The sequence below is a fragment of the Enhydra lutris genome, unplaced genomic scaffold (genome assembly GCF_002288905.1).
Source record: "Enhydra lutris kenyoni isolate GAN:26980312 unplaced genomic scaffold, ASM228890v2 scaffoldscaffold25, whole genome shotgun sequence".
NCBI lineage: Eukaryota > Metazoa > Chordata > Mammalia > Carnivora > Mustelidae > Enhydra > Enhydra lutris.
In genome coordinates, this window is record NW_019154109.1 from 6,324,800 (window position 1) to 6,350,846 (window position 26,047).

At 57.1% G+C, this 26,047-nt stretch overlaps 1 protein-coding gene across 3 annotated transcripts in view; it reads left to right on the forward strand.

The window, feature by feature from the left end:
* LOC111151168 (PTPRF interacting protein alpha 4) overlaps positions 1 to 26,047 on the forward strand; it is a 47,265-nt gene that overhangs the window by 3,972 nt on the left and 17,246 nt on the right. For all 3 annotated transcript variants that reach the window (XM_022508964.1, XM_022508965.1, XM_022508966.1), the window contains exons 2-20: positions 6,809 to 7,441; positions 10,668 to 10,769; positions 11,138 to 11,302; positions 11,596 to 11,670; positions 11,900 to 11,989; positions 12,563 to 12,754; positions 13,060 to 13,206; positions 13,455 to 13,589; positions 15,430 to 15,513; positions 15,746 to 15,877; positions 16,175 to 16,237; positions 16,907 to 16,998; positions 19,034 to 19,142; positions 20,709 to 20,917; positions 22,420 to 22,660; positions 23,095 to 23,130; positions 23,346 to 23,479; positions 23,779 to 23,945; positions 25,905 to 25,998. In XM_022508964.1, the coding sequence (XP_022364672.1) occupies positions 7,208 to 7,441; positions 10,668 to 10,769; positions 11,138 to 11,302; positions 11,596 to 11,670; positions 11,900 to 11,989; positions 12,563 to 12,754; positions 13,060 to 13,206; positions 13,455 to 13,589; positions 15,430 to 15,513; positions 15,746 to 15,877; positions 16,175 to 16,237; positions 16,907 to 16,998; positions 19,034 to 19,142; positions 20,709 to 20,917; positions 22,420 to 22,660; positions 23,095 to 23,130; positions 23,346 to 23,479; positions 23,779 to 23,945; positions 25,905 to 25,998 (2,501 nt within the window). In that variant the 5' untranslated portion in view covers positions 6,809 to 7,207. The remainder of the gene's footprint in view (positions 1 to 6,808; positions 7,442 to 10,667; positions 10,770 to 11,137; positions 11,303 to 11,595; positions 11,671 to 11,899; positions 11,990 to 12,562; positions 12,755 to 13,059; positions 13,207 to 13,454; positions 13,590 to 15,429; positions 15,514 to 15,745; positions 15,878 to 16,174; positions 16,238 to 16,906; positions 16,999 to 19,033; positions 19,143 to 20,708; positions 20,918 to 22,419; positions 22,661 to 23,094; positions 23,131 to 23,345; positions 23,480 to 23,778; positions 23,946 to 25,904; positions 25,999 to 26,047) is intronic.

The following is a 26,047-nucleotide window of genomic DNA, read 5'->3' on the forward strand; positions in this document are numbered from 1 at the left end:
CATAATGCGTATATACCCACCATTACACGTGCCGCTCGCTGTGCATGCACCTGCTTGCCAGGACCCCGTTCTTATGACCATGGCCGTCCCTGCACACCACATATTCTCATGACTCTTACACACTGTTGCATGGACGCACACCCCCCCCCCATACACACACATTCTCTCTCTTTGATAATCACCGCCTCTCCACACCCTTTGGTCACCAGGCACACACATGATAATGCAGTTCTGAGTACTCTGGACCTTCCATGCCCAGGCCCCAGTCAGCACTTCCCTCTCATGTTCCTGATGCGGGCAGCTCCGTTTTCTGCTCCAGGACAGCTTCCTCATCTAGGGGCTCATCTACTAACACGGATACTTCTGAGCTTTTTTTTTTTTTTTTTTTTTTTCCCAATGCCAGAAGAGTCATATTGGGCCTATAGCTTTGGACCCCTAGTTTTGAAAGATTTTTATTCTCCAAATAAGCCACATTTATTACTTTGTTTCTTCTTTTGCAAACAATTTTTAAGGGGATGTATGAGCGTTAACCAATGGCTCTGGTTAGCAGAAGTCAGCCAGGGTTGCCGAACTTAATGAGGTCAGTTCAGCCCAAGTTGTGTGCTGTGTTCCGGGGCTGCAGGCTTGGTTGGTTGAGATCTCTGGGAGCCCTTTAGAATGTGGGAAGGAGTCGGTGGACCCCCCCATGTCACCTGTGCAGCCTTCTCAGGCTGGTCGTTCTGTGGCACTGATGTGCTGATTCTCTGAGGGAGCAGGTGTTTACTTAATGGGAGCCTTCTGGAAGCCGTATGTAAACATATGATGCTTTTTCGACTTGGAGCCCTTTTATACAAATGAGACCTTAATCAGACATCCAGAAACATCGACAGATTCGGAACGGATGAGATTATATTAAGAAAAGGGAGTTCAGGGCCTTTTGCCTTTGCCTCCCCTCTGTGCTGTGGTATTGTCCCCGGGCAGGCCCTAAAGGTACTATCTCAGTCTGCAAATCCTGTCTTCTTTTATTTTTTTAAAGATTTTATTTATTTATTTGACAGAGAGAAAGAGAGAGTGCACGGTGGGAAGGCCGGGGAGGGTCAGAGGGAGAAGCAGGCTCTTCTCAGAGCAGGGAGCCTGATGCGGGGCTTGATCCCAGGAACCGGGGATCATGACCTGAGCCGAAGGCAGATGCTTAACCGACTGAGCCACCCAGGCGCCCATCCTGTCTTCATTTAAAGAGGTAGTTGCGATGGCTCCACTTTTGGGTATTTTAGAAGAGAAAGTGTTTAGAAGAAGAGACTCCCAGTCCTCCTTTCCCCACTAGTCTTTGACGTTAGTCCCCCTGGGGCAGTGATAGTGAGGGTGACCATAAAGCCAGCTGTGCCTCAGTTTATACCTGTGTTCTGGTGTGAGTGTTCCCAGTGCCTCCATTCATTCTCAGGAAGGGCTCTTTTGGATAGTAAGTCATATACTTACCGAAATGGTAGGCCTTGTCTTGGGAAGAAGTGGGCCATACCTAGTATGTGGGGAGCAGCTGGGGAGATGGGCTGCACAGAGACAGGCCCAGGGGAGCCTGTTGGATAGAGACCTCGCTCCCTGTGCCTACCTGAAGGTGCCCGGCATGAGGATGTGGAGGCCCTGGGTGGCCGTTGGTGCCCATGGGTCCTTGGGTATTATTTTCTCCTCCTCAGATCAGTTTCTGTCTTATCCCCTTTGACCCTCATGACAACCTAGAAGACCACTAAAACGTGTTGCGTGTTATGACCTTCATCTTCCAGGTTTGGGAACCTGAAGCCCAGAGAAATAAAGTCTCACTGTTGGTCTTTTCAGAGGCCTGGAAAACTGTGTGCTTTTGAAGGGAATCTTGCAGCCATGAGAAACTGTCAGGAGAGCTTTTCCAAGAGGTTTTCTTGGGCAGTGGCTTCCTGTAGCTAATACAGATTTTTAGTTTTCTTAGTATGTTCAGAGTGGGCCTGGCCTGGAGGTGCCTTAGGAGCCTGAGGTGCTCGGATTCACCCCTGAGCGCTGGGCCGTGATCCCAGCCCTCTGTGTACGTGAACTCCAGTGATCCTCAAATCAGCTGTCTGAGGTGGGCATTGCTATCAATCCCCATTTCACAGATGAGGAACTGAGGCTCCGAGAGATTAAGCATCTTTTCCCAGCCACGTGGGTGGTCAGTGGAGGAGCCAGCATTCAGACCCATCAGCCTGTTCTACAGTCTGCCTTGCCAAGCAGGGGTGGCCCCTGTCTTGCTCTCCAGAAGCTTTCATTTTCAGAAGACAAGATAAATGAACCTATTCCCAGGCCTTGAGCCAGTTTTTACTATTTTGCGAACTTGGGCAGGGGTGGTCTGTCCAGAATCAAACCCTGTCACACGTGTCTGTTCCAGTCTATGTACGTTACAACCCCTGCGTTGGGGCATCCAAAGGTAAGTAGGCCATGGTTCTTAGCCCCGGGTCTTCCGATGAGATGATGTATCACGGAGAGAGGTAAGAGTAAAAGGCCGTGCTGGGTCTGTGGAAGGCTTGATCTTACTGGGGGGGATCACAGAAGGCCCCATGGACGAAGTAGTGTTTGAGGTGGGCTTAGAAGGGTGATTGGAAGTGCCTTAGGCTGACATGGAAGGGGAGACTGAGGCAGGCTGGGTGAGATGCCAGGATCTCGTGAGCAGTGGTCCAGGAGCATGACAGTGAGCAGGGGAGGAAGCTCACTGGGCTCTCACAGGAGAGGAGGAGTGAGGGCAAGGCTTTTTTGGGGCGGTGGGCTGAACAGGGAGAGGGACGGGAGGAGGAGAAGCTTCTGGGTTAGAGGGAAGGAGAGGTGAGCAGCTGGATGTCATTGTCCTGGGAGGGTAGTATCTGGAAACCCCACAGGGTGAGGGGAGCCGAGGGGTGTCCTCAGTTCCTGAGGGATGTGGTGTGGTGTGCGGGTCTCAGGGGACTGCTCACAACTCAGTTGGGAGCCCCTAGGGGAGATGGGGTTGGGGGAGGGATTTAGATGGATGGTGGCTGAAGCCTTGGACATGGGTCACCTCTGGTGGGGAAGTGGCCCCCTGGGGAGCGCGGTGGTTGCTCGTCAGGGGCCTTCCTTCCCCAGTGGGGTGGGTGGAAGAGGGCCAAGGAGAGCTGGCCCTGGGCTGCCATGCCCTTGGGCGAGGGTGAGAAATCGTGAGGGAGTCACAGTCTCTCTTGCCCTTTCTTAATCCCTCTCCCTGCCTTGGAGTCAGACAGATTGGGATAGAATCCGAGTTCTTCCTCTTCACAGCTCTGTAGACTCGGGTACATGACTCTGAGACCCAGTCTGCGGAGGGGGAAGGACTGTGTCTTCCTTGCGAGGGACTGTGAGGATTAAAGTAGGTGAATGGAGGACAGCCTGGCCTGGGGTAAATAGCCAGTAAGTCAGAGCTGCTCTCATAATTGGTATGATTTTCCCGGAGGACCACCTCCCTTCTGGCCCAGTGGGGGCAGGGCCCGCCTGTCTTACCGCTTCGCTCCAGGGCCTCCAGCCTGAGGCCCACTCACACGGGCACAGCGGCAGCCAGCTTCGCCCTGGCCCTCTGGCCCCCACGGGGCCGCCGGCTGTGCCCTCCAGGAGCTCCCTCAACAAGGTGGGGCCCAGCTGGCATCTGGGAGGGCTGTGGGGAGCCAGCCGGTTGCGTGTGTGCATGTGTGTGGCTGGTCAGAGCATCAGGCCCAAGTGCACAGCCCTCCTGTTTGTGCGGAAGAGATGGGGGTGACTTTTGAGAAGCCAGAGAGGCCTCTGATTTGCCTCTTCTGGCAAGAAGAGCCTAGACACCTGGTGTGGGTCTGACACCCCCCCCACCCCCGCCAACTCCCGCCACATGCACACACACCCTCACGCCTGGTCTCTCTGGAGCCCTCTCCCTCCGTTTCACAGCCTGCCCACACTCCTCGCTGGCAAAGCCCCTCAAATGCTCACTTTGGGGGCTGGTAGCTGTCGCCTCAGAATCAGGACCTGGGAGCGTTACTTAGAAATTGTGCAGGAGTCGAGGAGGCTTCTGTGAGGCTGAGATGATAATTACGCTATTTAAAGCCGGCCCCGGAGCCAGAAGGAGCCAGGTGTCCCCGCCTGGCTGCCCTCGAGCTCCCTTCTGCTCTCCTCGCTGCACTGGCAGGACCAGGGCGGGGGGTTCCTTTTGCTCTCCTCACTGCACCGGCCGGGGCTGGGGCGGGGGGTCTCGGGCAGTCGTCTTGAGGCATCGAACCTGGCAGCGCCCTCTGGGCTCATCCACAGCCTGCTCTCCACGATGCCATTTCACAAGGGGAAGCACAGTGGCACCCGGCTGGGAGGGAGGCTGGGAAAGGGCCTTGCTTACACAGCCAGCTTCTCTGTTGCCAGAATGACCAGAAGGATTTGAGGAGGCCAAGTTGGACCAAATAGCTAGCACATCACAGCGGGCGGCCTGAGGTCTGTTCTCCCTTCCTGAGAACTTCCAAGCCCCTTCCACAGGCCTGCCTTTGCACACCACTGATGGTCCTTCACACACCCCTGCAATCCTGCGCTGCTTTCTGTTTATCTGTGATCTCCTCCCTGGAGGGTGGGCAAAACAAGGGTCGTGTGTTCCATCTGACAGCAGAGCTCTCAGTAGGCGGTGACAAGCCCAAGGTCATCCCGCTGATCTGTGGCAGAACCACAGCCTCGCTGTCCAGAGTCCCAGCTCTGGGCTCCCTCCTCTCCACTACCCTGCAGGATGCTCGGGATCTGTTGGGCTGAGGCGGCTCCTGGACCCCTGAGCTCCTGAGCACACCATGGCTCTTCTCCAAAGGACAGATTCTGCCCCTAGGAGCCCATTTCCCAGCCTAGCCTTCCCTCCTGCTCTCTCATTTTTTTCTTGGGGTGGGGTGAGGGTGTGGGAGGGAATGACGGCCCGGCCGCTTGTGAGCTTGGAGAGGTCTGGTGGTGGGGGGGGCGGCATCATGGCTTTCAGCCTCAGAGATCAGAGCATTCAGGGTGGATGGGAGAACTGGAGGAATGGCTGTTATCAGCATCAGTGAGTTGTCAGTCCCGGCAAGACTGGGCTGGCAGCCCGGTCCTGTCCACCCCCTGCTGCTCTGTGGGGTGGGGACATTGAGGTGTGTGGGGGGTGCAGACCAGGGGGCTACTTTTCACCTCTGTGATTTGCTGGGACACTGCCCTCCACAGTGGCTGTTGAGCTTGGGGAAAGGATCCCCTGGGTTAGTGTCTATGTCCAGTTTGTGTCGAGAGCAGGTGTGTGGCTACATGCTTAGGTCCCAGGTCCCCAGGTTTCTGCGTCTGCCTATGTGTGTGTGTGGGCACACCTCTGTGCCAGCCTGAAAGCCCGGGCCCCCTGGGAAGGGCTGTGGGGGTGAGCTCAGGAGTTCTCAAGCTGGTGCTCTAGCTTGTGTCCCATCCAGGCTCACATTCCTCCCCAGCCTCCCTCTTGCTGCTTCCATTTCTGCCTAGATCCCGAGTACTTGGTGGGGGGTGGGGGGGTGGGGGAGATGACAGGTTCAGGTGGAAGGGGCGTGGCCCTTCTATGGTTGCCCTGCTGGGCTCAGCCCTGCCACAGGCTGGGGGCCGCCCAGGGTCTGACTTCTCATGTTGGGTCCTGACACCTCCTGTCTCTTCCCTGACCGTCCCAATCTGCCTGTCGCCCAAGCTGGCCACCTAAAGGGTAGGCGAGACGCTGTCCCCATGTCTCCCAAATGGGGAGGGTAGGGTAGGGAGAAAAGCACCGTATATGGAGCGTCTCCTGTGTGCCTAGGGCTGTGCTGGCTGCCTCCCATCTTGTTTCTCATGCAGCAGGAGCTCTGAAGACAGCTTCCTCTGAAAACCGACTAAAGTGGTGGTCTTCCCGCAGCGGGCAGGACAACTGGAAGCCCATGGCGGGCAGAGAAATCCCCAGCTGCAGTCGCCTTCCCTAGCACACCTTCCTTTGACCACTGGGCTTCCCTGTGCCAGGCTCCAGGGGTTCCTGGAGTCAGGCTGTGCACACGCTAACCGCCCTGGCTGGTGATGGCTGTAGACAATTACATGGAAGGAGAAGATGTCTAGCCATGAGCCAGGGCCCGTACACATCAGGAAAGCGACGCCCTGTACCCCCCGCATGACCCCGGGTCCCTTCACCTCATTCAGGTCTTGCTCCGCCGACACGGAGGTGGTGGGCCACAAATTCAGTGTGGCAGCCTGCTGTCTGCCTGGTTTCAGGAGTGGGGATGACTTGAACCAGAGCCTCTTTCCCAAATGATGGGCATGGAGCCGGTCAGGGCTGTCTGCCACCCCTGTGCCCAGCCTGTGCCTTTCCAAGGAACCAGACTGTGTCAGTGGTCTGGGTAGGAGCTGCCCTGCCCCTGTTTCCTGTGACCCTAGTGCACCCCTGCCCATGAAGAGCCCTTTAACCCCTTCTGTGCTTACCTTGGCCTAAGTGCGGGGGAGAAGGCTATGGTGAGGGCAGAGACCCTATCCCCCCACTCTTCTCTCCCACCCCCGGGTCTCAGGAGGACTCCGGCCAGCCTGCTGGCTGCTCCCTTGCCACTGACTGAATCATTTCTATATTTGGCCAGTGAGCCACGTGGGTGGGGAACCACTCCACTGCGGCTGCACTTCTGACAGCTGGGGGTGGGGAGAGCTAGAGGCAGAGGCTACGGCAGGCAGCGGGCATGTGCATTCCTTGGGAGAAGTGAGCAAGGCGCCATCTGAGTGAGTAAGCCTGGAGAAGGGGCATGCGCCAATGCCTCGCTCTCCTCCCCCACCTTCTGGTCCAGGTCCTGTGTCCTGTGCCCCCACCACCACCCCTGGATGCCCTTCTCTACTCAGCTGGTCCTCACGGCAGCCTCTTCTTCCACAGACCACTGCCTTCCAGTAACGATGGGTGTCGCTAGACCCAGCTGGGACTCGGCCAGGCTCCAGCGCTCAGCCTAAGCGGAGGGCCCTCTTCCAACCCTGCTCCGTCTGCCTGTCATGGCCACATTTGGCTGCTGCCTGCTTGTCTGGGGACATAGGGCACCCAGCCCCAGCCCTGAGAGGTTAAACCTGACCCTCTGGCTCCAGTCCACAGGGGCGCCCCGGGCACCAGGCCCCTTCCAGAGCAAGAGCAACTGATGCCATGGGAGAAGCGCCCGCCCACCCGTCCGCTTGCCTGGCGCCACCTGCTCAGAGACCCATGCCCTGGGTCCCCCCGGAGGTGTCAACCCTGTGAACTCCGTCCCAGTCCCCTGCTGCCGAGAAGGCCCTGCCCACCCCCACCATGTGTGAGGTGATGCCCACAATCAATGAGGGGGACCCACTGGGGCCCCCCCACGGCACCGATGCTGACGCCAACTTTGAGCAGCTGATGGTCAACATGCTGGACGAGCGGGAGAAGTTGCTGGAGTCCCTTCGGGAGAGTCAGGAGACCTTGGCGGCCATGCAGAGCCGGCTCCAGGACGCCCTGCATGAGCGGGACCAGCTCCAGCGCCACCTTAACTCCGCCCTCCCCCAGGTAAGGCCACGTGGTCCGCACCTCCCTCATCCCCCAGCTCTCCCCTAACCCCTCAGAGCCCAGCACCCGGTGAGCTCTGGGCCCTCAGTTTATCTGCACCATTTGCATATCAACAAATGGAATTCACAGATCTTTTAACTTCCCTTCATCTGCCTGCATAAGTCCTTTCCCACTTCCAAGCTCCTGGGCCTGGGATTGGTTTCACCCGGAGAAATGGATGGAATTTGATGCTGGAAGAAAACCCAGCCATAGCTGCCCACTGCAGTGAGCCCATGCGGCCAGCAGGTGGCATCCTAGACTGGAAAGACACCTCTGCCTTGCCGGCGCCTCATCAGCGCCCTATTCTCGGAGATGGTGGGTGGGGAAACGGAGGGTGGAAATGGAGAAGTCTTAGGATCATCTAGCCCACCTCTTATCGCACAGATGGAAAGAACAAGAGGCACGGCATAGAAAAGTCTAGGCAGAGCTGGATTTAGAAGCCAATTATCTTGACACCTGTCTTGGGCTCCTTAATCAACACCACCACCACTGTTAGCAATGAAGTCACCATTTCTGTGTTTTCTGGGTACTAAGCACTCTGTGTGCAGTTTGCTTCGCTAAATGCTCACAGCTATGAAGTTGGTACTGTTACCACCATCATTTCTATTTCACAAGTGATGGAAGGTGATGCTTGAGGAGATTAGCCGGTTGCCCAGCCTGTGTGTGCGTGTGTGCGTGCGTGCGTGCATGTGTGTGCGTGCGTGCATGTTTGTGTGCGTGCGTGCGTGTGTGTGTGTGTGTGTGTGTGTGTGTGTTACTGCCTGGACCGGGGAGGCAGCCGTGAGGAGCCATACGTCCACCAGAGAAGAATCAGGGTGAACCCAGGTGGACCACAGGACTCTCCTGCCCAGTGCTCAGAAGTTGTGGGGGCAGAGCCTGGTGGTGCTTCATGGAGAGGGATATGGAGTCCTGCGGGAGGACAGGGTTCAGGAGGCCCTGAACAAGCCATAGATTGAAGGAGCCAGGCCCTGCCCCTGGGGCCAACGGTTTAGAAAGGAGACAGATAAAAAGCCTAGTGACTAGAAGTCCAGGTAGGTAGGGGAAGAGAAGAGCGGCACCAATGGTCATTTAAACTGTATCAGTGTTAAAAGTTGCTGCCTTTGGCAGACTCGTGCTAAGCGCTTTACATACATTGGCTCATTTGATCATCGTAGCAACATGGGATGAGGCATGTCCTTCTATCTTATAGATAGAGGTGGAGCTTCAGAGAGGCTAGGTGACTTGTCCAAGGTCACACAGCTAATGGGACAGAGCTGGGATTTGAGTTTAGCCCCATGCTGGGAGCTGCTGGCAGGCAGGGCTTATGTGTTTCTTGTCACTATGTCCCCAGGGAGCATCACAGGACCTGGTACATGGTAGGTGTTCACGGTAGTTGTGGTTGAACGATGGGTTCCTAAGCTGGTGCTGTTGAGCGCTGTTCCAGGCAGCATTCAGGGCAGGGAGACAGCCTTCCTCTGTGGAGTCTGGAAAGGTTCCAAGGACGTGCATCCTTTGAGACGGACTTTGAAAGATAGATGTGATTTCATCACCTGGTGACAGAGGGTTGGACTTTCTGTGGGGGTGTAGCCCACTGAGCAAAGGTGTGGAATCAAGACAGTTTGCTGGTGATTGGACATGGCAGGTGACCTGGGTTGACCAGGTTTTAGGGTGTATGAAAGGAGCCCATGAGAGAGAAGCTTGAAAAACAGGATCCTCAGCGCTTATATTCCGCGTTGTGGACAACGCCGGGCTTTGGGAGACTGTCCTGGCAGCATTGGTCCAATGGGCTAGAGTTGGGGAGGAGGCAGATGTCCTGGATGGGGAGCCCAGGGAAGGGCGGGGAGGAGAGCACGGGTCCTTCTGTGGTGGCGCCATGGCGTGGGGCTAGGGCCGCACTGAGTTCCATCTCTGGGTATATGTACATGTGTGTGTGTGTGCATGATGTGTGTGAGCGTGAGTGTGTAACGCGTGTGAGTGGGTGTGAGAGTGAATGTGTGTGAGTGTGCATGTGCATGGTGTGTGTGTGTGTAAAGGAGGGGAGCAGCACTGGGGCCATGCCTGGCTGGTGAGATGTTTGGCCACCTTTGGCCATGGCCTTGACAGAAAGGCAATAATCAAGGAACAAGGTTGGAGAGATCTGAGGCTTCTCAGGCTCTGGCATCCCTGGGTCCCTTGGCCCCTTCCCACAGCCCTTGTCCCTGTTGCCTAAGCTGGAGTGATAAGAGGGGATTGCTTTGGAATTCTTCCTTCAATCACGAGTCCTTGGTGGACGGAAGGAGGCATCAGTTAGGAGAGAGCTGCAGCTGCTGTTCAGTCCCTCCCAGACCCTCCACATCCACAGCTCGGGCCACGTTTCGGAAAACTTTTCTGGAATGAGGTGATGTCTGCTTGAATAAGTAGGGCACGATGGACCTGGAACTGCGGGGCCAGCCTCTCACCCTTGTGTGCTTGTCCTCACTGAGATGCGTGGGCTGGAAGGTGTCTCTGTGTGTCTGGGCCTGACAGTGTGGGGACAGGGCTCCTCAAAGGGACACTTTGAGCATGGGTACTCGGTAAGGCCAGAACGAGTGACCTGGCATCAGGCACCAGGTTGCAGCCCTGGACTAAGGAAGTGGGGGTCCCTAGGATGTGGACTAGAGCCACAGGCTCTCCTGTTCCCACATACGTGGGTCCTTATTTCAGTCCCTTTATTTCACGGCCACCCGTATCTTGCAAAGCCCTGGCGGCGGGGGCGTGGGAGGGAGCTCCCTGGGGCACTCGCTTCAAAGCCCCCTCTCTTCCTTATCTAATATCCACCAGTCTCTGTCGGGACCTTGCCTTGCCAACCCAGAGGTGAGACTCCCCTCCATCTGTTTTTAAAGGATAATGTCATTGAGCAGAAATACAAATTAGGGGGCAGGATATAATGAGGTTATGTTGTTGGCTGGAGGGGGAAGGGGCCTCAGAACAGATTCCTTGACTTTCTCACTCTTGTTTCCACCTCTGTCCCCTCGTACCCTAATGTGTACTTGGAGTGGATGGAGGACCCAGAGATGGGGACCCCTCTGGGGGCACGGATGCTAACTGTGGTTTGGATGGATGGGGACTTTTCTGGGGGCAGGTGCCAGAAGTAAGGGGTGGGTGAGAAGATCCCACCACCGATGTGGGCATGCAGGGCACTGGTTAGGGGGCAAATCCCCGAGCACTTAGGGGCCTTGGGGGTTTTTAGGAATTTGCCACCTTAACTCGGGAGCTGAGCATGTGTCGGGAGCAGCTTCTAGAAAGGGAGGAAGAGATATCAGAGCTGAAAGCAGAGCGGAATAACACGAGGGTAAGTGGGGTGACCTGGTGTGTGTGTGTTGTGGGGTGAACCCCCCACCAAGGGCGTGGCCAGGACCGGGCACATCCCTGGGCACATCCCCGGCCCCATGCTGACCTCTTCCTGTCTTATGTTCTGGGGTCGATCGTAGGTTTCTCCCCCATAGATGAGGGTGGCCCTGGGAACGTCTGGGTCTTGGGACAGAGGCTGGGGCAGCTGGCTCGGGGCAGCAGCTCTTCACCAACCTGAAGCATTTCAACATTTTAATAAGGGGGTGCACGGCCCTACTCATGTCTTCTCAGTGGTCATGGGGGTCCTGCTTCTAGCTCCCGGGGCACTGCTCACAGCCCTCCCTCTTGCCCTGCCCCGTGCCCTGCCAGTTGCTCCTGGAACATCTGGAGTGCCTGGTGTCCCGCCACGAGCGGTCGCTGCGGATGACTGTGGTGAAGCGCCAGGCCCAGTCGCCTTCAGGGGTATCCAGTGAGGTAGAGGTGCTGAAGGCCCTCAAGTCGCTGTTCGAGCACCACAAGGCCCTGGATGAGAAGGTAGCCGGCCTAGGCCTGCCGCCTGGCCCACCCCACCACCCGGCCTCGCCTCTGCGCGTCCCTCCTCTGCGGTTTCTGCACCCCGTGTTGAGGGAAAACTGCCCTTGAGCTTCGCCCCGGCCCCTCCTCCCACCAGCCTTATTTCCGGGTCCTGTGTTCCATTCCCTCTCGGAGATGGGCCTCTTGGCAGGCCCCTCTCTCTGCCCCTGTGCTGGTAGACCAAGGCCAGGCTCCTGCAGCCGGAGTCCCGTGGGGTCCCTGTGTCTTCCTCCATCTCCCCTTACCCCGGGCAGGTGCGGGAACGGCTCCGAGCAGCCCTGGAGCGAGTGACCACCTTGGAAGAGCAGCTGGCAGGGGCCCACCAGCAGGTGAGCCACCCGCCCGCCCTCCACCTGCAGGCTGAAGCTCCCGGTAGCCAAGGCGGGTTCACTGCTCTGCCTCACTTGCTTCTGCACTGGATTTCTTCCCACGGTCATGGCTGGAGACCACTAGCCAACGCAAGGCTGGGAGGAGGCAGGGGACTCAGAAGGGTCTGGAATACACCGGAAGTTCTCTTCTTTTTGACTCACCACCCTGGGGGCCTTGTCCTCCATACAGGTGTCTGCCCTGCAGCAGGGGGCTGGGGTTCGCGATGGAGTGGCGGAAGAGGAGGGGACCGTGGAGAGGGGACCGAAGCACCTGTGGAAGGTGGGTCATGGGGAACTGCGTGGCAGGGGCAGGGCTGCCCCCAGACGGGATGTGAAGACCCCACCCTGAGTTTGTTCAGGAGAACAAACGCTTGAGTGAAATTCGGGGCTTTCTCCAATATTCCCATGTCTCTTTCCTTCTTCCCCCTACCCCACCCGCAAAGAAACCGATAGATTTTGTGTGTGTGTGCCCCACATGCTGCTAGGCGCCTACTCTGTTGTCTGCTGGAATCCTTAAGGCACTGTGTGTGTCGGTGTCAGATCCGATCCCTTCTCTCTCCCCGAGCCTTTGTTCCCCTAATCATGCCCCTTCCCGGGTGACAAGATTCTGAGACAGCAGGTAAAACTAGACACTACGGTTTTTCAAAAGAAACACAGGAGAACAAGGGTGTTTTGTTTGGTTCCTGTCTGGTGCGAGCTCCTGGGGCCCCGAGGAAGGCCGGTGCTGCTGGAGGTGTGCACAGTCATTGGAGGCAGAGCTGGGATCTGCTCTGGGAGTGCCGTCCCTGGGGTGGGCCAAGGGAGTGGGCTACCCCGGGCCCAATGACTGACTCACGGCTCACTGTCCCCGGAGGATGACACGGGCCAGGTAGAGGAGCTGCAGGAGCTCCTGGAGAAGCAGAACTTTGAGTTGAACCAGGCTCGGGAGCGACTGGTCACCCTGACGGCAACAGTGGCCGAGCTTGAGGAGGATCTGGGCACTGCCCGCCGGGACCTCATCAAGTCGGAGGAGCTGAGCAGCAAGCATCAGCGGGACCTCCGGGAGGTGAGCTCGGGCCCCCGCCTGCCCCCACCTGGTTGCCGTGTGCAGGCATTCAGCACTCTGGAGGGCAGCTGCTACGATGCCCTAGGTTTGGAGGGAGGCCAGGCTGGGGCTGGGGAGTTTAAGAGGGAACACTGGGTGGGGTCCACTGTGCGGAGGCATAGCAGGAGGGCTGGGTCAAGGTCAGAAACTGGCAGGGAGGCATGGGGAGGATACAGGCAGTCAGGCATTGGTGAGGAGGTGCAGACAGGATGGGGGCAGAGAGAAGCTGATGTCCTTCCCTCCTGTGCCCTCCTCTCCTGCCCCAGGCTCTGGCCCAGAAGGAAGACATGGAGGAGAGAATCACAACACTAGAGAAGCGCTACCTGGCTGCGCAGCGCGAGGCCACGTCCATCCATGACCTCAATGACAAGCTGGAGAATGAGCTGGCCAATAAGGAGTCCCTGCACCGCCAGGTAACTCCTCCCGCTGGTGCGGGGACGGGCGTTGTACTTGACCCTGGAGGTCCTGGTGATCATGCTGGAACCTCTTCCCCAGGGGCCAGGAGCCTGGGGGTCCTGCAGGTCTCCTCGTGGGCAGCCAAGAACCGGGTTATCCTTGGCTCCTCTGGCCTGTCACCTGCTCTCTCCTGGGGCAGGGCCCGGGGCAGGGGGAAGGCTTTGGGGCTCCCTCTTGACTCCCGGCCGTCCCCGCATGGTACTAGTGTGAGGAGAAGGCCCGGCACCTGCAGGAGCTGCTAGAGGCTGCAGAGCAGAGGCTGCAGCAGACCATGCGCAAGGCTGAGACGCTGCCCGAGGTGGAGGCCGAACTGGCCCAGAGGATCGCAGCTCTCACCAAGGCAAGTGGGCCCAGGGTGCAGGGCTCTGCCTCTGTTTTGGCTTCCGGAGCTTTATGGAGCTCTGATGTGGTGTGCAGAGAGAGTGGGAGGCACACGGGGCTGGGAGCCAGGAAATGGCCTGTCACCGCATGACTCCAGGAACACACCGTCAGTGTCTGTCTGCTGGAAGAGTCGTCCCTGCCCTCATCACCCCTCAGGGAAGTGATGGTCCCCTGACGAGGGCTGCAGAAGTTCACGGAGAAGTAGATGAGACTGTTGCCGATGCAATGTTTTGATGATCGTTGACACTATTGTGTCACTACTAGCCATCGCTGGGGGCTGGACTGGAAAAATCAGGACTGTTTGGTCCCTGGAAAGATGAAATCCGAGAGGAGATCAGATCAGAGCAGGTTGGGGGGTGGGTAGTGGGAGTGTGGGCTGAGCATACCTTTCTTTGTCAAACGGAAGCATTCTGGATCTAGAAACTAGCTCTGGTTGCTTGAAGGCTGCAGCCGGAGGATTCATAAAGGGGAATAGATTTGTACCTGATGGATAGTTAACTTGATGGAGGAATCATTTCTAAGAGGTAGGCAGGCTGAAGTCATCATGGGATCTGGCAGAGCTGGGTAAATGCAGGGACCTAGATGTGCAGTGGGCTAATCAGGAGACTTTTCAGTATTTGCACCCCATTGGATGCTGTTGGGGGGGCTCACGTGGGCTCCCCATAGCTACCCTCCCACCAGCCTTGGAGAGAAGGAAGTCAGCACTGAGTAAGCAGCAGGCTCTGAAGCCTCTGGAGGATAGAGGCTGTCGGCTGTGCCAGTGTGACAGCTGGGGGCTCTGTGGCCAGAGCCTCCAGCCTGGGTGCTGGTTGGTCAACCCAGGACCAAGTCTGCTTCTGCCACCGACCGGCTCCGTAACCTGAGAAAAGTCCCTCCCTCCCTAATCAGGCTTTTGTGTCATTATGTCTTTGATCATGTCGTCATCTCAGTGATGATAGCATTGCACTTGGCGGTGTGTGACGTCTTACTTGTGCCCAGGGAGGCGGTGCTGGGCTGACGTGCGGTGAAGGACACCACGTGATGCTGGGCCGTCAGCGCCCAGCTTCCTAGACCAGACAGGATGGGCTGCAGTGCTTCATATGTTCAAATGAGTCATAGTAGGGGGTTCTAAGGAGGGGTTTCCTGACTGTAAGGTCTGTGCTAGTCTGGAATATTTTATCAGCAGAGACATGGGGTCTCCGCCTCTGGAGACACAGGAATGGAAGGGGGCCCCCTCTGCCTAGGCTGGTTATAACCATGGCCAGCATTTGCTGAGTGTTTATGGCATCCTGGGTGTTTGCCATGGATTATCTGATGTAGTCCTCGTGGTGATCCGATGTGCAGAGATGCTATGGTTACCCATATTTTACAGTGGAGGAAACTCAGGCACATAAAGGTCCAGTAACTTGCCCAACATCACACCCCTGGGAAGAGAGGGAGCCGGGATTTGAACCCAGGCAGTCTGGCTTGCATTCATGTTAAGTGCAGGTCCGTCTGCCTGGAGGCATAGAGGAGATTTATGGCAGCTCATACTTTCAAGTGGAGTTTTTTTCTGGAAGTGGGGAGTCTGTTGGGCTGCCAGTTCCAGGCTGTTTTAAGGCAGGCCCTGAGCTGGAAGCAGGGGGTGGGGATCACCTGGCAGGGAGTAGAGAGGGCTTGGGAAGAAGGGTAGTGGTGGTGGAGTTCTGCTCCAGGGGGGGAGGCGGAGGGTTGGGCTTTGTTGGTACTGAGGCCCTGACCCCCAAATGGGTATGTGGGCTGCGGGGCCTGAGCAGGAGGGCAGGGGATCTGGAGATGCACTGACCCGTGCCCGCCTCCAGGCTGAAGAAAGGCACGGCAGCATTGAGGAGCACCTGCGGCAGCTGGAGGGGCAGCTGGAGGAGAAGAACCAGGAGCTGGCGAGGGTGAGGGCACCGGGCTGGGCTCACAGGCCCCCTCTTTGTCCCCAGGGCAGCCTCCCAGATTGGCGCGTGGACAGGCCTGAGGAGTGGGAGCTGGGAGGGGCCCCGGGAGGTGGTCCTGGGAAGCTGGAGAGGGGGGCTCTGGAGGATGAGTCCGGGGCAAGTGAGTGGGCTGGCACCAGGTCGGAATGGGTGGCCCTAGGGTGACCTGGGACTAGGTGTGCTGGCTCTGCAGGTGCGCCAGCGGGAGAAGATGAACGAGGACCACAACAAGCGGTTGTCAGACACCGTGGACCGGCTGCTCAGCGAGTCCAACGAGCGCCTGCAGCTGCACCTCAAGGAGCGAATGGCGGCCCTGGAGGAGAAGGTGCGGTGGGTCACGGACCTGGTGGGCGGGGCTTCCAGGCCGGGGCGTGGCGTGGCGAGGGTGTGGGTGGAGCCGAGGGGAGGAATTGGGCCGCAAGAGGTTAGTCAGGGGCGGGGCGCGTCTGGGACATCGACCTGGGTGGACAGACGTCGGGGAGGCTGGGGAAGGGAGGAGCAGGAAGGTCGAGGAGGGGCGGTCTGGCCTGGAGAGGGGGGCTGATTAGGGAGGGGAAGGCGCTGGCTAGATCGGGTGGAGGAGCCAGGGCGGGGTTGCTAGCTCCCAGCTGTTCTCCCCCAGAACACGCTGATCCAGGAGCTGGAGAGCTCCCAGCGGCAGATCGAGGAGCAGCACCATCACAAGGTACCCAGCTGCTGGGCCGCCCCGCCAGTCTGGGAGGGCCGGGCTTGCGGTGAGGAAGGAACACGCCTGTGTTTCCTGCAGCTTCTCTGCCACCCAGCACCACGCTAGTCTGTGTACAGACGGGATTGCGCTGATTCTCGCTAGAGCCCTTCACGGTGGATGCGTCACCACCCACATGTAAAGAAGAAACGGAGGCCATAAGCTTAGGGCATAGCGGGGGCAGCAGAGGCAGGGCCCAGGGAAAGATCTGATGGGGCCTCAAACCAGGTGAGGCAGGAGTCCAGTGATTCTGGGAGGACTGGTCACTGGCCCTGGCTCAGCCACGTCTGTGAGGTCTGGGCGGGCACCCCGCGCCCCTCGGCTGCCCAGCCTCCACCGCCATGCATTTATGTAGTGCTGAGGGCTCATCAGACCTATTCCAGTAGAATCCTTACTAAGACAGACCCTCTTCTGGACCTGCCCCTCTGCCTGCCCGCTGCCGACCCTTCTGCTCACTTTCCAGTTGGACCTCTTCTCTTGGTGTCATCTGTGGGCCTGGCCGGGGGCCCCTGGCTTTGGACTTTGCAGTACATTCTTCTGCTTCTCCCCAACTCTGCTGTCCTCTTTGTCCCTCTCTCCCCTCTCCGCCCCTCCCTGGCCCCACCCCCACCCTGGGTCTGCCTGGCACAGGGCCGCCTGTCTGAAGAGATTGAGAAGCTGCGCCAAGAGGTGGACCAGCTGAAGGGTCGAGGGGGGCCGTTTGTGGATGGCGTCCACTCCAGGTACTGGAGCGCGGGAGGCTGGGCGTGCTGGGATGGGGTCCTGGATGGACCCTGAGGAAGGAGACTTCCTCCCACCAAAAGACCGCCCAGGACCTCAGGGTCCTCCTCCTATCCATGGTGGGACACTGAGGCTCCCAGAACTTGGTCAAAATCACCTAGCTCACTTGGGCCGCGTAGAAGGAGCACCCGTCCTCTGAGGGATGCTGAGAGGCCAGTAAAGACAGGATGCTCCTTCCCCAGTGCCATGGGACACAGGCTGTGCTTCCTGATTCCTTGACAGAGGACATGCCCTGGAGAGGGGTGTGCTGAGTTACCTGCTCACCGATGTCCCACAGGACTTTCTCATGGAGAGTGTCTGGTTCATTCTAGTTCCTTGGAGACACCATCTTTAGAGCTCTGGAGGATTGTTGCTTCAGAGTTCAGGACCACCTAGGTTCAGACAGCAGGCAGGGAGCAGCAAGGCAGCACAAGGGACTGACGTGAGGAGGCTCCAGAACTTCCTCATGGTTGGAAGTTGAGATGCCACATCATGGTTGTGACCACCCTTGTCCCGGAAAACATTGTAAGAGATGGGGAGTGGCGCTGTTCACCTAATGCTTGAATTAGGTCCATGTTTTAGGGTACTTCTGGATTTTTCTCCACATTCTGTGAGGTAATTGGCATTGAACTCAGACCTTAGTCCTGCCTCCACTTCTCTGCCCGGAGAGGCAGGGTAGAGACTGAGGACACTAGTAGGCGATGCCCCTCAAGGTCTGTGGGTCTGGGCTGTTTTCTCTCCAAACCAGTATCTCACAGAAGGGAGTCTCTGAGGTTTCCTTCAGTCATGCTCTTGCTGTGTTGGGGCAATAGGGATCAGTTTCCCTGAGGAGAGGTGACAGGAAAGGTGTACATGCCCATCTATGTGGGGAGGGGTGGGGCTTGCATTAGGGAAAGGGATGTTGAACCTGAAGAAGGGAAGCCTGTGGGTGTCTGGGGTGGTAGAGACGTAAGTACTGCCTTCAAGTTCATCAGGAATTTTTGTTTAGGACATACGGAGACAGGCAGGAAACAGAGACAGGGAATAGTAGTTGGAATTCCTCTGACTTCTTCCTTCCCATAGGTTTCTCCGAAGAGACCCCCCCCTGCCCCAGCCCCCAATGAATATGACTCATGACTCCTAGTACACTGAGCTATTTGCCTGATTGCTTTCCTTAATGGTTGAGAATTCTTGGCATTGACCATAGGAAGATTGGACCTATCGCGGAATTGGGACTGAGTTGGAGGAGAGAAGGGGGGATAAGCAGAAACTCCCCTTTCCCTGCGGCTACCTTATCCATTATAGGCTTGCCCTGTCCCTCTGCCCTGAGCCCCCTCAAACTGGGAAGGCTTGGGAAGGCATCATAGGGAAGGAGTGTCACTAGGGAAGGCATCCACACCTTCCAGAGCCTCATTACTGGGATTCTAAAATCCTAGGGTTGGAATAAACCCAGGGGTCATGTAAGTGGTTTTTCTAGTCCATGTCTCTGATAAGAGTGTTGGAGCCCCCCGAAGCTTCCTGGGGATAGGGAGTCTGCCTGGGTTGAATTTCAGCCAGGAACTCAGTCTAGATTTTGGGGAAACCCAAGGGAAGTTGCTGGGAGAGGACGAATCCCTTGGGATTAAAAGGACCTTTAGGTACCCTTCCTTGCAAAATCCATTCTTGTCAGATGGCCCAAGAGCTGTTGCTTACATGCCTCTTTGATGGGGAGCTCAGCTCTTTAAAAGTCACCAGTTGCATCATAAACCAAATCTTACCATCTGAAGGTGCTTCTTAGGTTAAATGGAAAGCTGCTCCCCTAGAATGTTCTCGCCTGGATCATTCTGATCCCTGGGGCACCAGAGAATAAATCGAATCTCTTGTTGACACAGCCACCCTTAAACTATTTACAGTAGCTCTCTGCCAGCTAAGACTTCTCATCACCAAGCCAGAGATCTCTTAACTCTTTGGGCCCTAGTGGGTGTGAGCTGGGGCTCCCAGTCCTCAGGGCCGGTCTTTTCTCCCCCTGAACCACTCAAGGTCGCACATGGGCAGCGCAGGGGATGTGCGGTTCACCCTGAGCACAGCCACGCACGTGCCCTCAGGCCTGCACCGCCGCTACTCAGCCCTGCGGGACGAGTCTGCCAAGGTGAGGGGTGGATGGGTGAGTGTGGAAGGCTCTCCCCTGGGGGAGTTTGGGGTCAGTTCGGCCGCGTGCCTGTCTCCAGTTTCACAGACGGCTGGCGTGCGGTGCAAATCCTCCCCCTCCTGTGCCACCCCCACGCCCCATGCGGACAACAGCTGCAGCCCTGGGGCTTGGGGCCATTGTTAGCTGCGACAGCTGTGCCCCTTCGCCTTGGCCTCCTGGTGGGCAAGTGGTCGGGGCTGGCGGGCGGCCAGCCGGTCCCTGAGGCCCTACTGAAGCGTGTGCACGTGTGCCTGGGGTGCGAGCGTGTGCTTCTGGTGGTCGGGGTGGGAGACGCAGGGGTGAGGTGGAATTGGCCGGCTTTCTGGAACACGAGTTGTGGTTTATGGGGGAGATGAGGGAGGGATGGCAGGTTTAAGTGGCCCTGGGGATGGCACCTGACGTTTTCTGAGAAGCAGCTTTGCATTCTTGCTGAGACTGCTGCCTGGGGGATGGGGGTTGAGGGTGGGGGGAGCAGGAAAGAAAGGACAGAAGAGGACTGACCTCATCTCTTATCTGGGGAAATGTGATTCCCTCTTAACCCCAGAATTGTTAAGTACACTGTGCCCTGGGCCCAGGGCCTCGGCTTGCTCAAAGGCACTACAAGATACAGGTAGAGGAGGGAGCTCCTAGTCTGATGGGGGAGGACTCCTCTTTGCCCTTAGGTAAGCCCTAGTCTGATGGGGTCACAATCTGAAGGCCTCTCTTTCTCCCTTCACCCTTTCCTCTCTCTGTTGATAAGAACAGAGCAGGTGCCTAGAAAAGAGCCTTAAGGGGAACTTGTGGGTCTGGGTCCAAGAGGGTGGGGTTAGTATACCTCTCTGTTCCTGCCCCATGCTCTTCTGGCTCGCTCAGCCCCCTTCTGTGCTCTTTCCTCTTCCGGGCCTTTGTCCACTGAAGATGTTTGTAGCGTGACTTCTGAGACCACCGCCTCTCAGGGCTGGGTACGTCCTGAGACGTGCTGAAACCCTGGGAGATGCCAGTCAGATAGGACTGCTTGGCTTCTCTTGTCCCCTGGATCTAGTTACTCTTAGAGAGTTTGTATTCGTAGAAAGGCGTAGCCTTTCATAGTGCTAACTTTGTGCCAGACACTGTGCTAAAGTCCTTACTCTGTTCTCACGATTACCTACCACATAGGTAGGTACTGTTACCATCCCCACTTTACAGATGAACAAACTGAGACACAGAAAGGTTAAACAACTCTACCACTGTTGCACAGCTAATAATCAGATTCCAAAGCAAGACAGGCTCTCTCTGGAATCTGTTTCTAACCATTCTGCTACCTTGCTCCTTGAACTGGGGTAGTATTTCTTAGACTCCAGTGGCAAATAAATCACCTGGGAAACTAGTTAAAGTGCAGGTACTCACTTTGTGTGTAGCCTGGGGTGGGGCCTGACGCTTTGCGCTTCTAAGTTCTAATGAGTCCCCGAGTCCCCGGGAGGAGCCTTTGCTGCTGGGATAGGTGGGGAGGGGCCGACTCCTCAGCTGCCCGGTGTGTCTTATCACTACTCTCCCCTCTCCTTTGCTAAGGACTGGGAGCCCTCTCCACTGCCTGGGGGGCTGGCCCCCACCGCCGCCCCTGCCTTTGACAGTGACCCCGAGATCTCTGATGTGGATGAGGATGAGCCAGGGGGTCTGGTGGGCTCCGTGGATGTTGTCTCCCCCAGTGGCCACTCGGACGCCCAGACTCTGGCCATGATGTTGCAGGAGCAACTTGACGCCATCAATGAGGAGATCAGGTTCGAGCTGGGGCAGAGGGCCTGTGGGCGCCTTGAAGGACGGGACCCCTTTAGATTGGGGCACCGCAGGACAACTTCTCTGTGTATCTGCTTGTCTATTCTAGCTGCACCTCTGAGTGCCTAGTCTAGGGACTCTGTGCGGGGCATTAGGCCCCGTGCCGGACCGAGAGGGGTGAGAGCTCAGCCTGACTTCTCGGGCTTCATCTCCCCTCCCAGGACTGGGGAGGCTGTGTTCCCGCAGCACCTGTGTTTGAGACTGGAGCTCCCACTGACTGAGGCCAGATCAGGGGGAGAACTTTGTAGATGCCCCCGGCAGTCTTACCACAGTCTCTGAGGGACGCAGTGTTATTTCCATTGTCCAGACAAGGGACCAGCAACCAGAGAGGTTAAGTGATTTGCCTGAAGCCACACAGTAAGTGGCAGGGTCAGGATTCAAACTCAGGTCTACAATCAATGTATTGTAGCATTCCTCCCATCCCTAATGAGGCGTCAAACAGAAACCAGGGGCAGGGCAAGGGATCAAGACCTGTACTTGACCCTGCCTTTATAGGAGGTTTATGAATGTTTATGCCCAGCAGCAAGCAAAAATCTGAGCCAGAGTGCCTCAGCCTAGAGGGCTGTAGGGGACATCTGGTTCCACGGTTTCCATACTTTGGGATTTCACAGACCAGTTAGAAAGAAAACATCTCTCTCTCTCTCTCTCTCTTTCTCTCTTATACACACACACACATACACACACACACACACACACACTGGAAAGAAGGATATTAACATAGGGCCGCCAACTTTTATTCTGGAAAGGAAAACATGAAAGGTAACTACTGTCTCCTATCACAACCATTCTACAAAAGAAAGGACATTTTCACATCCCTCACATTGGAAAGACATACTCTCAGAATAAAGACGAGTCTGGCTCCTAACGGACAGTTAGCGTTGTCACATCAGTGCATGTACGTGTGTGCACATGAGTGAAGGAACAAAGACATGTGCCTCTGTGACCACCCCCACCCCGCCCACACATACAGAATGATCATGGGTTTTCTCATTTTTCTTGGAAGAGGAAAAACTCTGTCAGGGGTCAGCATCAGTTAAGGGACCCAGGTTTGGGACCTGTTGGCTTGGGCCCCTCCTGACATTGGGTCTAGGGGGAAACTGAGGCCAGAGCGTCTGACTCCGGGTGGCCCGCCTAGTCAGGGATAGGTCAAGAATCCTGCCTTCCAGAATGGTTTGATTCCCACTGACTAAATGCCCTCCTTCACGTTCTGTTACGTGACGTCAGCTAATAAGACAGAGAAATGTTTCCGAGCTGTTGGGGGGAAGATCGAGCTGTGTCCGCGAGGCCTGGTGTGTCCCGGCCATGCCAGAAACAGTGTGGGTTCCCCTGCCATTGCCTGCTGCCTGGGGTCCCAGGGTGGGGGGTGCGGTGCCGGCACCTGCCCCCCCGCTGGGCTTGCAGGGGATGTGGGGGGACCAACACAGTGTCTGGTTGGGCCTGGTCCCAGGATGATCCAGGAAGAGAAGGAGTCTGCGGAGCTGCGTGCTGAGGAAATCGAGACTCGGGTGACCAGCGGCAGCATGGAGGCCCTCAACCTGACTCAGCTGCGTAAGCGCGGCTCCATCCCCACCTCTCTGACCGCCCTGTCGCTGGCCAGCGCGTCCCCTCCGCTCAGCGGCCGCTCCACGCCAAAGCTTACCTCCCGCAGTGCTGCCCAGGACCTGGACCGCATGGGGGTCATGACCCTGGTGAGAGTCTGAAGGCAGTTGATGAACAGCCCAGTCGGCTCTGGGCTCTGCTCTGGGGGCTGGCTGAGGGTTACCGAGAAGGCTTGGTAGGGCTCAGTCCTCTCGGCTGGGCCTGGCATCCTCTTCCCATGTTGGGCACGGACCCCAGCATGTCCGGCCACCAACATGTCCTCCTGGAATTGGCCGGGGCCTGTCATGTCTTCCTCAACCCTGTGGAGAAGCAGAGAGCGAGAACCTCAGCTCCTGCCCATACCTCTCCCTCTCTTCCAGAGGGAGCCCTGACTTAGTTTTCCAGGCCGGCTTTTTTTGGCTGTGGTATTCTCTCCAGGCCACTGAGTCCTACCTTCTCCTCCTAAGGCCACTGGGCTCCCTTGGGGTTGATTTTTAGGCATCTGGAGGGTGATTCTGAGCTTACCCTTTACTTTCTCTTCCAGCCCAGTGACTTAAGAAAGCATAGGAGGAAGCTGCTGGTGAGTACTGCCCGATGACCCAGGTACTAACGGGTGAATTCTCCCAGGCCCTTCCCTTTGGCTTCTCTACCCTGGGCCCTTGAGTCTGAGTCTGGGCTCAGAGAGGCCCCCAGTCTTCCCACTGCACTTCTCCAAGTTCCTCTGCCTCATCTGGGCTGGGTAGGCAGGCCCCAGATCTCTCCCTCTATCCCCTGACGGCTTCACTGTCTGTTCAGTCGCCAGTGTCTCGGGAAGAGAACCGAGAGGATAAAGCCACCATAAAATGTGAGACTTCTCCTCCTTCCTCACCCAGGACGCTGCGGCTAGAGAAGCTTGGCCATCCCGCCCTGAGCCAGGAAGAAGGCAAAAGGTAAGTGGCACAGGCCCCACACCTCGAGTCCCTCTACCCCAAGGTCATCTCATTCCTCCCCCTGCCTCTGGAGGGACAGAGTCTCCCGTATCCAGGTGTCTGAACATCTCACTTCTCTTTGAAACACCGTCGGGGAAGGACATACCCATGTCTCCTTTGGTCACCTCTAGTCACCCCCCGCCTCCACCCCCGACCAACCTTACTGCCTGAAAGTTCTCCCCGAGGTCTCACTTCAGGTCTCCTGGTGTAAAGAAAGCCTGTCTCTTTCATTGCGCCCCCTCCTGGCTGTCTTCCTGTAGTGCTTTGGAGGATCAGGGCAGCAACCCGAGCAGCAGCAACAGCAGCCAGGACTCCCTGCACAAGGGCGCCAAGCGCAAGGGCATCAAGTCGTCCATCGGCCGCCTGTTCGGGAAGAAGGAGAAGGGCCGGCTGATCCAGCTGAGCCGGGATGGAGCCACGGGCCAGGGTGTCTGTCCACGAACTAGCGAATGGGTGCAAGTGGAGGGGCCAGAGCAGGAGGGAGTCCTGGGGGTCTGGCCTTCTGCGCTGGCCTCTTGGGGGCCCGTGGGTAGAAGCCGCAGTCACGCAGGTCTTGACTCCAGGGAGGAGAGGCAGGTGCTGTGGACGAGAGCTGTGTCGCCGTGGCTCTTGGAATGCTGTGGAAGGGATTCCTGCCCGGGGTGAGAGGTTGGACCTCTGAGGTTTCTTGTAGTACGGAGGTTTTCTGACGTCCTGTGCTCAGGACCTTTGGGAGGACTCGGTTCTTGATTAGAACTTATTTCTAGTGCATCTGCCCTCCAGGATGCCACAGGTCGTAATGCCTCTTGATGGCTTCTTAGATACTACATTCGCATAAATGCTCGGGCAGCAGTGGCATTACCACCTCTGTGCTAACAGAAAGTTCTGCTGCGTGCTTGGCACCTGGTGGGTACACAGTAAATGTCAGCTGTCCTCCTCCGCCTTCCCCTGTTCCTGCTTTCCTTTCCTTCCTCCCCGTCCTTCTTCCTCTTTCCCTCATCTATTCCGTCATTTGTTCAACAGACATTTATTGAGTACCTACCGTATACAAGGCTTAGTGTTGGCCATTCTCTCAAGGAGCTCAGTGTCTCATAGAAAGGGAAAAGGGAAAGAGATGATTCCAGAACAGTGTTAGGATAGCAGTGTACTTCAGGCGCTTCTGGAACGCAGAACTCAGCCGCGGAGTGGTGGGGACGCCTGCAGTGGCTTCCTCTACTAGGCAACTGCTGGGCTCAGGTTGGAAGGCTAAGTGGGAAGTAGCCAAGCCAAGAAGAGTTGTCTGTGAGGGGTCTGGGGGTCTGGGGGAGGCAGGTTCTGGGAGTGGGAGCTCTGTATGCGATTGAGGCTCTTCAGAGTGAGGGAGAGAGAGGCTGGAAGAAAGGAGGAGGTGGCTGTGGACCCTAGGTGGGCTGGCTCAGAAGGGCATTGACAATGGCATGCCAGGATCAACTGGAAGAAAGGAACCTTTGAACCCAAAGACATAATTAGACCTTCCTTTGCCTCAGAGAAGGTGTGAATCAGAAGCCAGCTAGCTAAGTGAGGAGGAGGAAGAGGGAAAGCAGGTACCTCTGTCTAGGTGGGGAAGGAGGGGGAGCACCCTGCCCCCAGCCCTGAGGGGTGCGGGGTGGGGGTTGGTGGTGGAACAGGTACAGAGGGCGCTGGGAGGGAGCTGAGAAGGGCTCATCTGTGGACAAAATCTTCTGCGGGCAGTCTTAGGATTTTCTACACTCCCTGCACCACAGTGGTGCCTGACCCTGAGACAGCATTTCACCTGTTTCCTGGGTCACCCCGGACCTACGGGCCAGCTGCACTGGGTGGAGGGACGGGAATGTGATGAATTCTAAGATGTGGCACCTGCTGTGAACTCTATAGGGGCCTGGCGTCTGTTCAGGGGATCCTTAATAGAAGAAGACAGAGCTAGGGATGCTCCCCTATGGGGATTGTGCAAGATTGCTCCCTGAGCAAGAGGCTGAGGGGCACACAGCTCTCAGTGTGCCCGTCTTCCCCCACCCCAGCCAGGTCAGGATGATCCTCTGTGAGCCCGGAGTAGACTCACGTCTGGCTCTGTGGGTTTCCTTTGCACCCTGGTTTGGAGGAGAGCTATGTTCTGTCTAGGATTCTGCCGTTGGAGAGGTAGGAAGGCCTCGGTCCATCTGGCTGGAAAACGCCTCCAGGGCTGAGTCTCCCCAGGGGAGACTCTCTGGTTTGGGTGACCCCTTTGATGCCACGGTGGGGCCACCGGGATGTAGGGACATTGAGCAGAGGCTCTGGGAGTGATAGATTGTCCCATTAGGCCTCCTGGGTTGTTAAATGCTGAGGAGCCTCCTGTGGGTCTGCTCCCCAATCCTGGCCCAGGCCAAGGGAGGAGAAGGAGGGGCCTGGCTCACATGGCATCTCTTCCTTCTAGTTCTGCTAACAGACTCCGAGCTTGGTCTGCAGGAGCCCATGGTGCCTGCCAAGCTGGGGACCCAGGCAGAGAAGGACCGGCGGCTGAAGAAGAAGTAAGAGCCACAGGCCAGGGGGGCACCCAGCCCCTCACCCACTGTCCTT